Raw genomic sequence first — 15,585 nt, 5'->3', positions numbered from 1 at the left:
AAATGTTTCAATAAATCTTCTGATATTTACTATAAATATCATGAAGAATTACAATAGCTTTTAAAGCTATATATTGTGTGATTAAGAGAAAAATAATTTCAAAATGACAAGATTATCCTGTTTGTGAGCCAGAATAGTAAATGAGTTATTTCAAATAAGTTCTAGTAGTTAACTATAGTGACTATAGTTAACAACAGTTCAAGTAGTTAGAAGAGAGGATTTTGAATATTCCCAACACTAAGAAATGATGAATGTTTGAAATGATAGATGTGCTAATTACCCTGATTTGATCATTACACATGGTATTCAGGTATTGAAATATTACAGTGTACCCTATAAATAGGTATAATTATTATGTGTCAATTAAAAATAATAAAAATTTAGCAGAGCTATAAACATAAATGAGAACTGTATCAAAAATAAAAAGAGGAGAACATGCCACTTCTATTTGGCCATGATATCTGTAAACTCACTAATACATTTCTTTTCATAATCAGAGGAAAGAAAATCAAAATGCTTACCCAGGACATAATGACTAATGCTGCGGGCTTATTTGCTTCTACTGGTGGACAAAATATATTTCTAGCAGAGAACAAAATGGAAAATTTCCTCAGAGCATCATTCCATTTAGAATTTCACTTGGTTCTTGACTCAGTTAAAAAAATACTCAAATACTCAAGAAATAATCAAGGTAGCATATCCATTTACTTAGTAACCTATATTTTAAAATTACTTCCTTGTGTCAGTCTGATGCCTTTAGGGAGGAAGGGTTGTAATTGTTTTTAGTTTTGTACACAATTTTGCATGCAAAATATAGGAATGTATTGTCACATTTCAGCTCCATGTGCCATCAAATTGTTTGGCACTCAGTGATTTTACTTATCTAGGAATTAAGTAGAGATGTTAGTTTGACATGTAATCATTGATATAATTACTTTTTAAAGAAGCATGTCATTTATATGGTATTTGAATTTTTCAGTTGAATAATGTTAACTCATTTTGCCTTAAAAGGAAGTGTTAAATTATTTGGATCTAATTAATTTACTTCCTCATAAATGTCCATGGATTTCCGTTTTCTTCTATTGCCAATAAATTGATTTTTTCAATATTTTTAAATCTACTGAGTCCTGAATATTTTTCCATTCATGTTCATTTTTTTAAAAAGCTAAAGAAACGAGCAGAGTCAAAGGTAACTTCAGTTGACCTCCCAGGATACAAGTATGCCTGAAGGGACTTCTGATTATAAATAACTCAAGTAACCCAAACACCCAGTGTATTGATTAAACTCCTCCTAAATTATATTCCAGAAAATGTAAAGCAAGTGCCCAAACCTTTGGTTGTGTCAGATATTCAGCTGTGAATAAAATAAAAAATTGAAGTAAACTTTGCTAAAAACAGACATGCAACATCATTCCAACCACGTATCTCAGAAACAGCCTGTCATGAGAATGCCATTGGACTTGCAACTCCTCAAAACAATGTTCAAACAGATAGATCAGTTGGAAGCTCTTCATTACAGCATCTGTTCTGTGTTTATAGCTACACATGCAGACTGCTGAACACCCTCAGTGTACCATAAATGTAGGAATTACACATCCAAAATAGCAATAAATTCATTGGGTGATGTGTTCTCCAGAGTTTTTAGCCCCTTTGCTTCAGTTGGCAAAACTCTAGCAGATTTTTGCTGCTGTAAAAATATTAGATTGTTTGTGCTTTTTGTAACTTTGGAGACAAATTAGGAAAAAATAAAATGGAAATAAAAAGGTAAAAACATAAGCGTTGAGATTCTTTTTTATGTACTAAAATTACAGTCTCACATAGTTACAACAGGAGAAACAGCAGAATAAATGAGAAAAATGAGTAAACAGATGATTGTTTTCCATAGGTTAGCCTCAAATACCCTCTCTGGGTCAGCTCATTTGCTTGGTGCATATTGAACTCGGTATAAATTGTACTCAGAAAGCTGTGGGTTATAATTTTTAATTAGAAATATATTTCTTATTAAATGAATTTAATAATGCTTGATAAATTACGGCTAATAGTTCAACAATTTACTGATGAAATCAGCACTTCCTAGAAAATCAATCCAGTTAATTTAGACCATGCTGATTTTTCTCCCAAAAGCAAGATCCCACATGAAATTAATTTCTAAATTTCTAATAGTGAAGGGATGCTCTCAGTTTATAAGGAAAGTGGTTCCAGGTGTGGGAAGGTAATCTCTTGCAGCAATGCCTGGACACGAGAGAAATGCTCAGCATTGTTAATGCGACATCAGATAGCTCCAACTCATCTCTGCAGCAAGCACTGCATACTCTTCAGTAGTCACTGTTCTCTTAAACAGGTGCCCATATCTGTCTGTACATAGAATCACTGGGAGAGCTTTCAAAAATGCATATTCCTGGGCACCAACACAAGATAACTTAATTATATAGGTTTTCTCTTTACCTTAAATGGTTAGAAGAACAACTTTCAAAAATGACACATACTCAAAAATTACAAGGAAGTTTCTGAAGAACCATAATAAAGGCAAGGTAGTTAGAAACATGGAGTGGAATAATGGTGGATGTTGTAATGGAACCCTCAGAAAACTGTAGGTGATGCAATAAAGTGAATCTTTTAATCCTTGTGAACACTCCAGTTTAAGGAATGCCTTCTTTCTTTTCATTTTCTTTCCTCTTATTTCTTCCCTCTTAATGGAAACTGTTAGTGATGCCATTTTACATCTGGCCTAATTGTCTATTTTTTTTTTCCATTTCGTGGCACTGTTGGTTTGCTTTCATGCTCCCTGATAACTCCCTGCCAGGAGTTTGCTCCTGAGGGGAGTTTGGCTAGAATAAAAAAACATGGCAAGAGAAAAAAAAAGGCTAACCACTTTTACAATCAACATCTTATAACAAACTTAAAAATTGATATACCAAAATGTAAGCATACATTATTGGCTTCATCCTAGTTTTGAAAAAATTAGGGATGTCTTTACTTGAAATCCGTAAAATGGATTTCAAAGATATGTTTTCCTAAAGACTCCCTTGTTAGATCCTCAGAGTATATAAATTCTGCAAAAGATGCCCATGTTGCTGCTTGGAAAGTAAATATACAAAAACCAAGAAATTTAAAGGATGTAAAATTTTTGGCATGTGTTAAAGTGAGAGGTATCATATCAGTTAAGACCTAAATAAAGAATAACTAAGGGGAATTACATTGAAAAGTTACAAAAATTCTACTATCACTTTTGGGATTAAGAAAATAATACTAATAAGTAAATACAAGTTATAAAAATTTATAGCAGACTACTTTTCTCACCTACAAAATGGGGGGAAATAATGTTCCTGCTGACAGGTTCAGATGGATGGAATAATTATTAAACGATCTGTAACTTATCATGATTATTATTAAAACTTTTATTTTTAAAGGATTGCTTGAAAGAGTAAAATTAATGCTGCTAGTGGAGAAAATGACTTAATTTTTGGATAATTCAGTTACCTTTAGAACTTCAAGCATCCATGCTATTTTTGAAATAAAAAACATTACATGAAATTTGTTTTCATGGGTCACAGAAAGAGGTGGCATATGCAAATTTAACATATGCTTCTTCTCAAAATAGAAAAAGGATAGGAAAGTGCTCATTATAAAAACAACTCAGAAGAATTATAGAAATATAATTCATCTGGACTTTGAATAGAATTCATCTGGAATTCATCTGGACTTTAATGTTCACACAAAGTCTCAAGATTGGGGCTTATCACCTGGTTCCCTTTTTTTTATTTTTATTTTTTTTGGTGCTTTATGACTAAGAAACTATTCTGATCATGACTTTGCAGTAGCAGAGATGACCCAATTCATGTATAACATCATGGAACATGTTTATTACAATGTACATTCCAGTTCAATAAATAAGAGAGATATGATAAGTCAGTTGCTTGCAGGATCTTATTTTAGGACATACTTGGTGCTCAGTGGTGATCAAATTTTGAAATGGCAATTTCTCCAGGTGCTAAGTTTTCCTCCCCTTCACCCCGGTTTAGAAGTGGTGTGATTCCAGAATGATAAAAATAAACCAGAAGCTACCTTCACCATGGTCAGAACTAGACATTATAATTAGTGCTTGCCTCTCTGACCCTGCCCCCAGGGGCAAAATGATGCTCCATAGAAGGAGGTCCCATGAGAAAGGGTAAGTTACTGGCAGAACCAAAGCTTCCACTTCTAGGCAAGAATAAGGACTGTTTCCTGCTCCTTTTCTTTCAAAGAAATGAAAACAGGGAGGAGCCTCAGTTCTGCATTCTTACTGCAACAGAATGTGAGATTTAAGAAAGGGAGAAAAGATTAAGAAAGGAAGAGAAAGACATTGGGGAAATGGAAGAGACAACTCAGAAAACTAGAGGAAGATATGAGAGACAGAGAAAGAGAGAGAGAGAGACAGAGAGAGAAAGAGAGACAGAGAAAGGAAGAGAGAAGAGAGACAAACAGGTCAGATAACTCACTTGGCATTCCCTGCCCCTGCCTTCTTTCTTCGGAAGATGTTGAGGAAAGTGTTGGAGCGGCAGGGCAGCTTGCCATCGCCAACATGCATGCGGACAACATCAGAGGTGGTGAAGGCACTGCGGACATTCCTCTCAGGCTTGGCAATAATGATGTACATCTTGGGAGTGAACATGCACCCCAGAGCCACTGTTACACTGAGACTCACTGCAAAGCAAGTTGTGATGATCTTGTAGTTGCTCCCAAAGTAAATGGGCACAAAAGCTAGCCAGATGATACAGGTGGTGTACATGGTGAAGGCGATATATTTGGCCTCATTGAAGTTGGCGGGCACGTTGCGGGTCTTGAAGGCATAGTAGGTACAGCTCATGATGAGGAGTCCATTGTAGCCCAAAGGGGCCACCACACCCAGGTTGCTGGTATTGCAGATAAGGTAGACTTCCTTGATACTTGGGTAGGACAGAATGGGCATAGGGGGTTCCATGATGATCAGGGTTACCACCAGGGTTAGTTGCACACTAATCAGAATTGAGGCAATGATCACCTGAGCCCAGGCACTCATGAACCTGGGCTTCCGGGTGCAGATCTTCTTCTTGCTGCCAGCCAGGATGCGTGCAATGCGATTGGTTTTAGTCACTAAAGCAGAGTAGCACATCGCAGAGGAGAGGCCAACCAAGAGGCGCTGGAGGTAGCAGGAAGTGGTAGTAGGTTTGGCAATGAGAGTGAATGGGCACACATAACCAAGGAAGATGCCAGCTAGGATGATGTAGCAGAGCTCCCGACTGGAGGATTTGACCACTGGTGTGTCCCGGTACAGTACAAAGATTAGGGTGACAAACAAGGTAACAAGGATTCCCAGGCATGAAAAGGCGATGGCTATAATGGATTCGATGTTGCTCCACTCAAGATAGCGCACAGGAATGGGCTCACAGCCTGTGATGAGAAAAATCATTTTAGCATGAATCCAAGGTTTCTGCTAGGAATAACAACATGCCTATTAATTACTAGAGACATAGTCATCTTTGCATCCTTCATGATTTATAGCATTTAATGCTTTTTTAAAAATGCCCACTATTACACAAATAAAGATACATCATTGTCTTACCTGGACAATTATGTCCCCAAACTTAATCTTATTACAAGCCTAATGTGACATACTTGAACCTATAAAAATGATCTTTTCTTCTAACATCAGCATTATAAACAGATGCCATTCTGTGAATGGCACTCGGTTCTACATGTTCAGAAAAAGAAAACACCCAAATAAAACTTTATTTCCAGTGAGGATTAAATGGTGATAATGGGATAGAATAAATTATTAAGAAATAAACTAACAAAACTTTTCTTTTGATGCACTCATTGTCTGTAGGCAAGTCCAGCTCATAGACAAGTCGTTTTTGGCCAGCAGAGTGTTTTCAATGTAAATTTCATCGACTTCTTTAGAAGAATCTGCGTTCTCCTGTTTACTGCATAACTCTATATTATACCTTAAATCTCACTCCTCTACTCATGAATCATGCATGAATGATCTGTATCTGAAACCTGAGGGCCTTTGAGTTAGTAACCTCTAGTGGACATATCCAGGAAGAATGAAATCTCCCCTAACCCATCTCTTGAAAGGAAAGACTAGAATTTGTTCCTAAATTCCTGGCTTATCTTTTCCTCCTAGATGGAGAATAAAACGTATTTTGTATTTCAGAGTGAGAGAAAAATTTGTCAGGCTCTGGGACAACCCCTCCACAGAATTTTGTAATCACAAAATATTTGGTCTGGGCCAATACTTCCCAAATTGTGAGAATAAAGTCATTTCCACAAATTTAGGAAAAGACTCATTGCTCTGTAGCCATGGCAAAAGGGAACCACCAGAACCAGTGCTAAACCTGTCAGTCAGTCAACAACTTGCCTCAGTGAACATGTGTTTGGATGCCAAGCAAGCGCTGTCAGCCCTTACTTCTGATAATCACTCAGGCAGGATCAGAATCACTTCAATAAATGAGTGCCAACTAATCAACAGTCTCATATGAGTAATTGTATTGCTACAGGTGATGTCAACCAGCTCTCAGAAGCTGCAAGGTTTTCAATCCCTAAACTCCACACTTTCTAAAAGCTCCATATAAAATGAATAGTCTTCTGCTCAGAGAAAATGTATCTGCCTAGCATAACTATCCCTTACTACAGTAAGCAATTTGTTTAGCTTTTGTGCTTTTTTTTTTTTTTTTTTTTTTTGAGACGGGGTCTCACTCTGTCACCCAGGCTGGAGTGCAGTGGCACAATCTCAGCTCACCACAAGCTCTGCCTCCTGGATTCACACCATTCTCCTGCCTCAGTCTCCCGAGTAGCTGGGACTACAGGCACCCACCACCATGCCCGGCTAATTTTTTGTATTTTTACTAGAGACGGGGCTTCACTGTGTTAGCCAGGATGTTCTCGATCTGCTCACATCGTGATCAGCCTGCCTCGGCCTCCCAAAGTGCTAGGACTACAGGCATGAGCCACCACACCCAGGCCAGCTTTTGTGCTTTTTAAAAAAAATTTTATGTATTTAGTCTCACCATGTTTCATATTTCTAGAGGCTTCACCAAGATAATTTTGAAGACCCCTTATTTGATAACATTCCAAGAGATGCTCTGATCAACAGGGTCACTCACTGGACCCCTTCGTGCCCACATTCTGTCCTTCCCATGTACTAGCATGAGAGTCATTCTCAACAATTTTCTCATTCTGGCTAATTTTACTGAGCTCTTGTTGCTGAATTTATGTAGTTGTCCTAGGATTTGTAATCATGTAGGTCTTTATATAGAAGGCAATTAAACTTAGGTCTTTGTGTAAGGTAATTTCACCTGTATCTTTATATAGTAAGTCATATAACCTTTGGTTTTGAAATGCACCATATGGTAATTAGACATAAGCTTTTTATTATGTCAACAAGTAGTTCACTTTAGAGATACACAATTTGATAAATATTTTTTTCCATATCTGTTTATTCCCTTGCTGTTTCTTTGCTTTTGCTGTTATTTACATACATATACAAAGTCTTATTTTATGGGTCTTTTTTGTTTGTGTGTTTGTTTTGTTTTGAACCATATTTTTCTGTTTTGTTTGCTTGTTTGTTTTGTTTTGAATCATCTTTTTCTGTTGACTATATAAGGGATAGTTCATAAACATTAGAGGAACATGTAAGCCTAAGAAGTGTCCAATCCAAGCTGGCCCTGAGTGCTAATGTTTGGAGATCCTTTAAATTGATAACCAATTTGCCAAAAGTGGTAGGTCACTCAGCCTTAGGTTTCTTAGAAAACCTTTACAAGAATACTTCCCGTGTTGTCAACTGATGAAAGATCACTTTATTTTAGTGATTGTGTGTTGCCTTCCTACACTCTGTTTGCTTTGGGAATCTAAGACACCATTAGCAAGCACACACTTTTGACAGAACTTGGTGGGCTCTCTTCCTTGTGTATCAGGGATTTGTCTCTGTCTAAATACAAACCTTTTTCTGGAAGAGCTTATTCTTTCTGTATAAAGTCACATGTTAATCCTAATATTTTTTGTTTTCCCAATACAGGCAAGACAGATGATACATAGATTGTAGATAGATAGATAGATAGATAGATAGATAGATAGATAGATAGATACATGACGGATAGGTAGGAAAATAGATATTTAAAATAACAATGGCTATATGGGAACTTTTGATATGATGAAATCAATAAATTAAAATATTTAAAAGGAGCTCTAGACAAATTAGGAGATAAAATACCACAGTCAATTGTCAGTTTCCTTAGCTGTCATTCTGCAAACAAATTTTCCAATTCAATGATGATTTTTGTCAAGGCTTTGGTAACCTTCTGAACGCTACCTTCTTTTCATTTCATTCTTTTTCTATGCAACTTTACCTGACTCTCTAAATGACTCTGTCATCAGAGTTTTTACTAGAAAATAGTATAACATTTTAAACTTTCTAGAACATAAGTCAGATCTATAGAAGTTGAATTAAAGAAACTGGCATAAAGCAAAATTAAGACCTATAGTTAATAATTTTCCTAAACTTCATGAATACAGAACATAATGTTTGCTATAGAATTTGGAAATTTTATTATATACTTATTGTCCATACTACAAGTATGTAACAATTAATTCAATTAATTGTTAACCTTTGATGGAGAAAAATGTTTAAATGCAAGAGTAGAAAAGAGAAGATTAAAGTAATCCAGTGGTGTAACATTTAAAAAAGAAAAATAGAAAAGGCATTGCATAAGGCACTTTCAGAAGCTTTTCTTTCAATAAATATTCAAAGTTGTAAACTAAATAAAGGTGAAGAAAAAACTTTAGGAAACTTTCAAATAGTTCTGAAATAGACTGAACAACTAACATAAAAAGGACCGTATTCTCTCCCTCTGTAAGTAGGCTTAGACCTCCTGAATTACTTGAATTGAATGAGGAAAAAACAGTTAAAATGTAAAATTACCAATTTAGAAAATATCTAATACATGACTTGACATTTCCAGATAGAGTTAAAAAGTAAATAACCCAAATCAACATAATTATGGATCTTTCAGTAAACCAACTAAAAGGTCTCTGTTCTCTATGGTTTGGGAGCCTATGGAAGAAAATCTGTAGATCTCTCAAGCAGAAGTTTCATTTGAAGAATATTTGTGAAAACTCAGTACATCTCATGAAAAATTAGGCAACTTATTCTGGAAGGAGAAGTTGGCCAATTAAACAGCAATGGAAAGACATTTTCAGGATAGCAGAAGATGTGTCCAGCTCATGCTTCATTTGTAATTAAATTAATTTGGAAAAAAATGTATGGGACATTGATAAAATCGCAAAAGAAACCTTTGAGCATCTCCAGATGGATTGCACACGGTTGTCCCTCTCTATGATTTATTACTAGGTACTAGTTCAAATAGTGTGCTTATTTTATGACTGTTTAAGCATTCCCCTGCTGAAAAGCCACAATCCTCACAATGGCTAAAATACAATTAGATTTTTATTTCTTAGCTGAAACACTCTAATTTATAAACCCGGTGATATGAGGACATTTTCGCTGGAATATTTATTCATGACCTCATCATTCCCAACCCTCTAGAAAAATGAAAGGGAACCTTGATACACTGATGATTACACCCATTAGTAATTTTAAACTGAAGCTCTGCAAAAGCCTCCAGAAGCAGAAAGGGCATGGAAGTTAACTGCTGACCCAGAGACCTTAGAGCATGCTGATAACCATATAATGATCTTCTGCACAAGATCACCATTATAAAATTCTTGTATATATCATACTCTCCTTTGTATATTCTTGCTTATTCATACTTCTTTCCTTACTGATTTAAAGCTATAAAAATCTGAGTTCATCTTTATTATTTCTCTTACTACTAAGAGGAATTTATCTGAGCCTAAATATTACTAGAGACAATCATCACACTAACTCAATAATTTAGTTATATTAAGCTACTGTTGGTGGACATCATTCGAGAAATAATATAAAGGTCTTTGGCCATGCCTATGTCCTGAATGGTATTGCCTAGGTTTTCTTCTAGAGTTTTTATGGATTTGGGTCTTACATGTAAATCTTTAATCCATCTTGAGTTAATTTTTGTATAAGGTGTAAGGAAGAGGTTCAGTTTCAGTTTTCTGCATATGGCTAGCCAGTTTTCCCAGTACCATTTATTAAATAGAGAATCCTTTCCCCATTGCTTGTTTTTGTCAGGTTTGTCAAAGATCAGATGGCTGTAGATGTGTGTGTTACTTCTGAGGCCTCTGTTGTGTTCCATTGGTCTATATATCTGCTTTGGTACCGGTACCAGTTCCAAGTTGTTTTGGTTACTGCAGACTTGTAGTATAGTTTGAAGTCAGGTATCATGATGCCTCCAGCTTTGTTCCTTTTGCTTGGGATTGTCTTGGTTATACAGGCTCTTTTTTGGTTCCATATGAAATTTAAAGTAGTTTTTTCTAATTCTGTGAAGAAAGTCAATGGTAGCTTGATGGGAATAGCATTGAATCTATAAATTACTTTGGGTAGTATGGCCATTTTCACGATATTGATGCTTCCTATCCATGAGCACGGAATGTTTTTCCATTTGTTTGTGTCCTCTCTTACTTCCTTGAGTAGTGGTTTCATGTCTAAAACACCAAAAGCAATTGCAACAAAAGCCAAAATTGACAAATGGGATCTAATTAAACTAAAGAGCTTCTGCACAACAAAAGGAACTATCATCAGAGTGAACAGGCAACCTATAGGATGGGAGAAAATTTTTGCAATCTATCCATCTGACCAAGGGCTAATATCCTGAATCTACAAGGAACTTGAACAAATTTACAAGAACAAAAAAAAACAACTGCATCAAACATTGGTCAAAGGATATGAACAGACACTTCTCAAAAGAAGCACTTATGTGGCCAAGAAACATGAAAAAAGCTCATCATCACTGGTCATTAGAGAAATGCAAATCAAAAGCACGAGACACCATCTCATGCCAGTTAGAATGGTGATCATTAAAAAGTCAGGAAACAACAGATGCTGGAGAGGATATGGAGAAACAGGAATGCTTTTGCACTGTTGGTAGGAGTGTAAATTAGTTCAGCCATTGTGGAAGACAGTGTGGTGATTCCTCAAGGATCTAGAACCAGAAATACCATTTGACCCAGCAATCCCATTACTGGGTATATCCTCAAAGGATTACCAATTATTCTACTATAAAGACACATGCACAGATATGTATCACAGCACTATTCACAACAGCAAAAACTTGGAACCAACCCAAATGCCCACAATGATAGACTAGATAAAGAAAATGTGGCACATATACACCATGGAATACTATGCAGCCATACAAAAAGAATGAGTTAATGTCCTTTGCAGGAACATGGATGAAGCTAGAAACCATCATTCTCAGCAAACTAACACAGGAACAGAAAACCAAACACTGCATGTTCTCACTCATAAGTGAGAGTTGAACAGCGAGAACATATGGGCATAGCGAAGGGAACATCATACGCCAGGGACTGTCAGGGGGTGTGGGGCAAAGGTAGGGATAGCTTTAGGAGAAATACCTAATGTAGATGACGGGTTGATGGGTGCAGCAAACCACCATGGCACACGTATACCTATGTAACAAACTTGCACATTCTGCACATGTATCCCAGAACTTGAAGTATAATTTATAAAAAGAAATAATATAAAGGTATGTTATGCTAACTTTTCCAATAACAATACTCTGCATACGCAAAGATTGCATGAGTTTAGATATTTGAAAAGATTAAGAAGAACTGTAGCAGAAGACACTCATGTAACAATTTTATTTAAAGTCAAAAGGTCTAATACGGTGCGAGAAAGACAGTGCACGTCAACACCAAGGGACCAAGAGATAACCAGGTGCAAGCTCTCTAGGTTCTTATTCACACATGGATAGACTTTATCTGTGGATTGGACTACCAGGATCTCTACCATGAATATTGGCTTTGGGTTAGCTAGGGCAGAAGTTTCAGTGGAGGCTTTTTATCACCCCCAAGTCATGTAGCCAAGTCAAGCTAATTGGTGATTTCAGGTGAAATCCATCAGTGAGCAAGCTGGATTTACTTGCCACCAAACACATTTTAAACTTTAAACTACATATCGTATATCCAAGTTCCCCTAATGAGGACAATAGTCAAGGACAGATACTAAGGCCTCTCCAAGGATAATCATAAAGTTGTCCAAATCTAGCTATAAAATAACTCTGTCCTATACAGTACATCAAATACAACTGAAGAACAATGTTGTTATGCTAGAGGGGATATAAGTCCTCTCGTGTTGTAACAGTAGCAGTTTGTCATGGCACCCAGAAACATACTTGCAACTCTACTATGATTGCTTTATCTCTTGGGAAGATCCTAGATTCTTTTTCATATATGGAAACCAGGCTCTTCAATGCCAGTCTGGAACCATCCAAAACAGAATCCCTTGAAGACTGGGACTAATAATTTATATTTTGAGTAAGTTTCTTAAAAGTTTTAGATTCTTTTTCCTTTTTTTCTTTTCTTTCTTTTCTTTATTTTTTATTTAGGATAAATTTAAATTTAAACTAAATTTAAATTTATTTAGGATAAATTTAAATTTATGCTAAATTTGAGAAACATTAGCTTTGCCATCTTCAGGGAATTAGCTATAATGTCAATTTTGTCCAATTATGTAATGTCATGTTATGTGGTTTTCTTTGAGGTCCTGTTTTGAAGTTTTTAAAAAAGTTATCCAACCTCCAGGTGTGTTTGGTTATCCCATGACTAGAAAGAGGGGAGACTACCTTCAACTAGTGGTGAGTAGTGTCCACCTGACCTCAGAACTCAAAAGGGGGACTTTGTGAGAGTTGTGCTTTCCATATCTGAACCCGGAGAACTTGAGGTCCTGGCAAGTGTTAATGGTTAGGGTTATCACAGAGAACTCAGAGCTATCAGACAAGTCAGTTTCCTTCAAGCCAACTACAAATTACTGAGCAAAATCAAAGAAAGGTGGCAATAACTCTGATCTGAGGACTGGTAGCTACTTCTAATTTTTGAATCAAATGTTAGGGTGCTTATAAGATCCAGATGTATTGGAGGAGGATGAAATTTACTATCAGACTTTTTTCCAATTAGGTCAAGTCAAATTTAACAGAAATTAAGAAATAAAATTCTATGCAAAGTGTCTTGGGGTAATTCATAACATTTTCAATACTACATCATGATCATATAAAGCTTCATCAAAATGCTTCCCTGATTGTTTTAAAATTAATATAAATAGTAATTCTATTACAATTCAATGAAATTCTACCAGGTGAAATTCTGTTTGTAATTCAGTGCTCAGATCAAATGTCCCTTCTTCTGCAAAGTCTTTTTTCTTCCCAGGGAAAAACAGCCGCTCCATATTTATCTGACATTTTACACATAACTCTATTGTAGGACTGATAGTTGGCTGTTTACATGGCTAGTTTCATATGAAGCTCCTCCCTTAGGATATAGGCATTGCTTAATTCACCTGTATATTCCCAGTTTTTAAAAAGTACCTGGCACAAAACAGGTGGTAGTGTTTATTACAGAATGAAATAAATTAGTAGATACTAGTGTAAGAGGTTACAACAACTGTTGGGATGGAAAAAAAGTTGTTAAAATTAGTTAATGCTTATAAAGCATTTTCCGTTTTTTTTTTTTAATGAGAAAATGTAGTGTAGTCTGTCTTTTTGAGGAATATTCTTATTTTATTTTTACAAACAAATTAGTAGCATTGGATTACATATAATTGGTCCACAAATTGTTAAACTACTGTCAAACTGTATATCATGGTAGAAAAGATCCCTGTTTTTGTATCACAAGAAATAAAGTGTGAAATTTAAGTGCTGAATTAAAATGTGCAATTTCACAAGAAGAAAATATGAGAAACTTTTTAACAGCTTCAAAAAGCACTTTCTCTAAGAAATATACTAATTTCTTCATAGCCAAAAAAAACACATTTTAATGGAAATAAAAACCACAGTAAACCTGTTTTTATTCATTAACATTATAATGTATGGAGTATACATTAAAAGTAGCTAACTTTTAAAGTGATTTTAAGTATATTTTAACCAACTATTAAAAATAAAAAGTATATTTTACTTCAGTAGAATACACTATTTTTCAAAGAAGAATGATTTCTCATTTTAACTAATATTTAGTGAAAAAAAATTACCCATAAATCAAACACCTACTTAAAGGCAATGCGTTTACTTTTCTGAGTAATTCTACTGATTTTTAGTATTCTGTTCTCATAGGTTTTCTAATTTCACAACTACCGCTACCATGGTAACACCCACAACACATTGGCACGGACTATGCCCTTGCTCTGTGCTTGACATGGCACCAAGCAAGTGGTAAATGGGATTTCCTGTATGAGACCAAAAGAAAGGCAGAATCAATATGGATCATTAAGACATTAGCATAAATTAGAATGAGGAATCTATATTGTGAAAGACCCTAAAGATGAGATTTGCAAAATCATCTGAATATATGACCCAGTCATAGCTGCATGCCTGTTGTTATTAGCTAAGGGCATGGTCTGAGGAGTTGCTGGCTCAACTCATTTGAATGTTAAAGTGACTTTTATGCATATGATTGATCATGGCATATTAAATCGTTAGAAATGTAATTGTATTAATATTAATCTATTTTTAACCAAGGAAAATTTTAAAAATATTTTACCAAGTTATAGGTCCCTAATCAATGGAAATGAGCATTTGGCAGTGGACAGAAAATATACAATAATCCCACAATAGAGCATCTCCAGGGAATACAAGGTATGAACTTGAGTTCCAGTATTACATCATATCAGGTTTTTCAAAGGAGTTTTTTTATCTTAGTGTTTTAAAATAGGATAGAAATTTTTTTAATGTGCGAGACAAGCCCTAATGAAAATGAAGTAGAGCAGTAGGAGAAGTTGGAGAAAGCCCAAAAAATGTAGACAAGAGAAAAATGTTTGTACCTCAAAGCCAAGACTTCTGACTTCTAAGATTAACCTCATAAAGAGGTCACTTTTGTCTTTGAGCTTCTTCCTAGTCAGCTGTGATCTCAGTCAAACAGATGAGTGGAATGACTGTCAGTAAACCCCAGCTCGCAAACACAATAGCCATCTAAGCGGACCTACTTATACAAGAAAAAGAGGCCTGGCAGGAGGCACACACTATGAAGTAGGATACAAACTTGAAGAGAAATAATGTAAGTAGAGGGAAGGCATGAGTCCAAAATGAGGTTGGAAAAACTTTTCCAAGCCAGGCCATTGCATGCAACCATGGCAGAGTGAGAGCATTCATTAGATCCAGTGACAAACAATCCTGAATTCTCACTGTGGTTTTTCTATTAACCAACTGCATTGACCTCGATGACCCTGGGTGAGTCCCTTCTTCCTAATTCCCTCAATTTAACAAACATGTATTAAGTAGCTATTACGTTCAAGGCATCAGGCTATGCACCAGAAAGTGGTATTTCTCAATGGGTGGGACAGAGAGTAATTGCATCAGGATCTGCTGAGTTCCACTCCAGCGTGAGCAAAGGGGAATCTCTGGAGGTGGGTAATTCCTGGGTAATTTTTAGGCATGAAAAAAGATGAGTGAGAGGCAGTTCATATCT

At 35.8% G+C, this 15,585-nt stretch overlaps 1 protein-coding gene across 2 annotated transcripts in view; it reads right to left on the bottom strand.

The window, feature by feature from the left end:
- Positions 1-15,585, bottom strand: part of GRM1 (glutamate metabotropic receptor 1) — a 420,402-nt gene that overhangs the window by 33,505 nt on the left and 371,312 nt on the right. For both annotated transcript variants that reach the window (XM_054490307.2, XM_054490308.2), the window contains exon 8: positions 4,479-5,409. In XM_054490307.2, the coding sequence (XP_054346282.1) occupies positions 4,479-5,409 (931 nt within the window). The remainder of the gene's footprint in view (positions 1-4,478; positions 5,410-15,585) is intronic.

Source organism: Pongo pygmaeus, chromosome 5, assembly GCF_028885625.2.
Source record: "Pongo pygmaeus isolate AG05252 chromosome 5, NHGRI_mPonPyg2-v2.0_pri, whole genome shotgun sequence".
NCBI lineage: Eukaryota > Metazoa > Chordata > Mammalia > Primates > Hominidae > Pongo > Pongo pygmaeus.
Note: the sequence above shows the minus strand (reverse complement) of the source record. Positions and strands in the feature narration are given on the sequence as shown.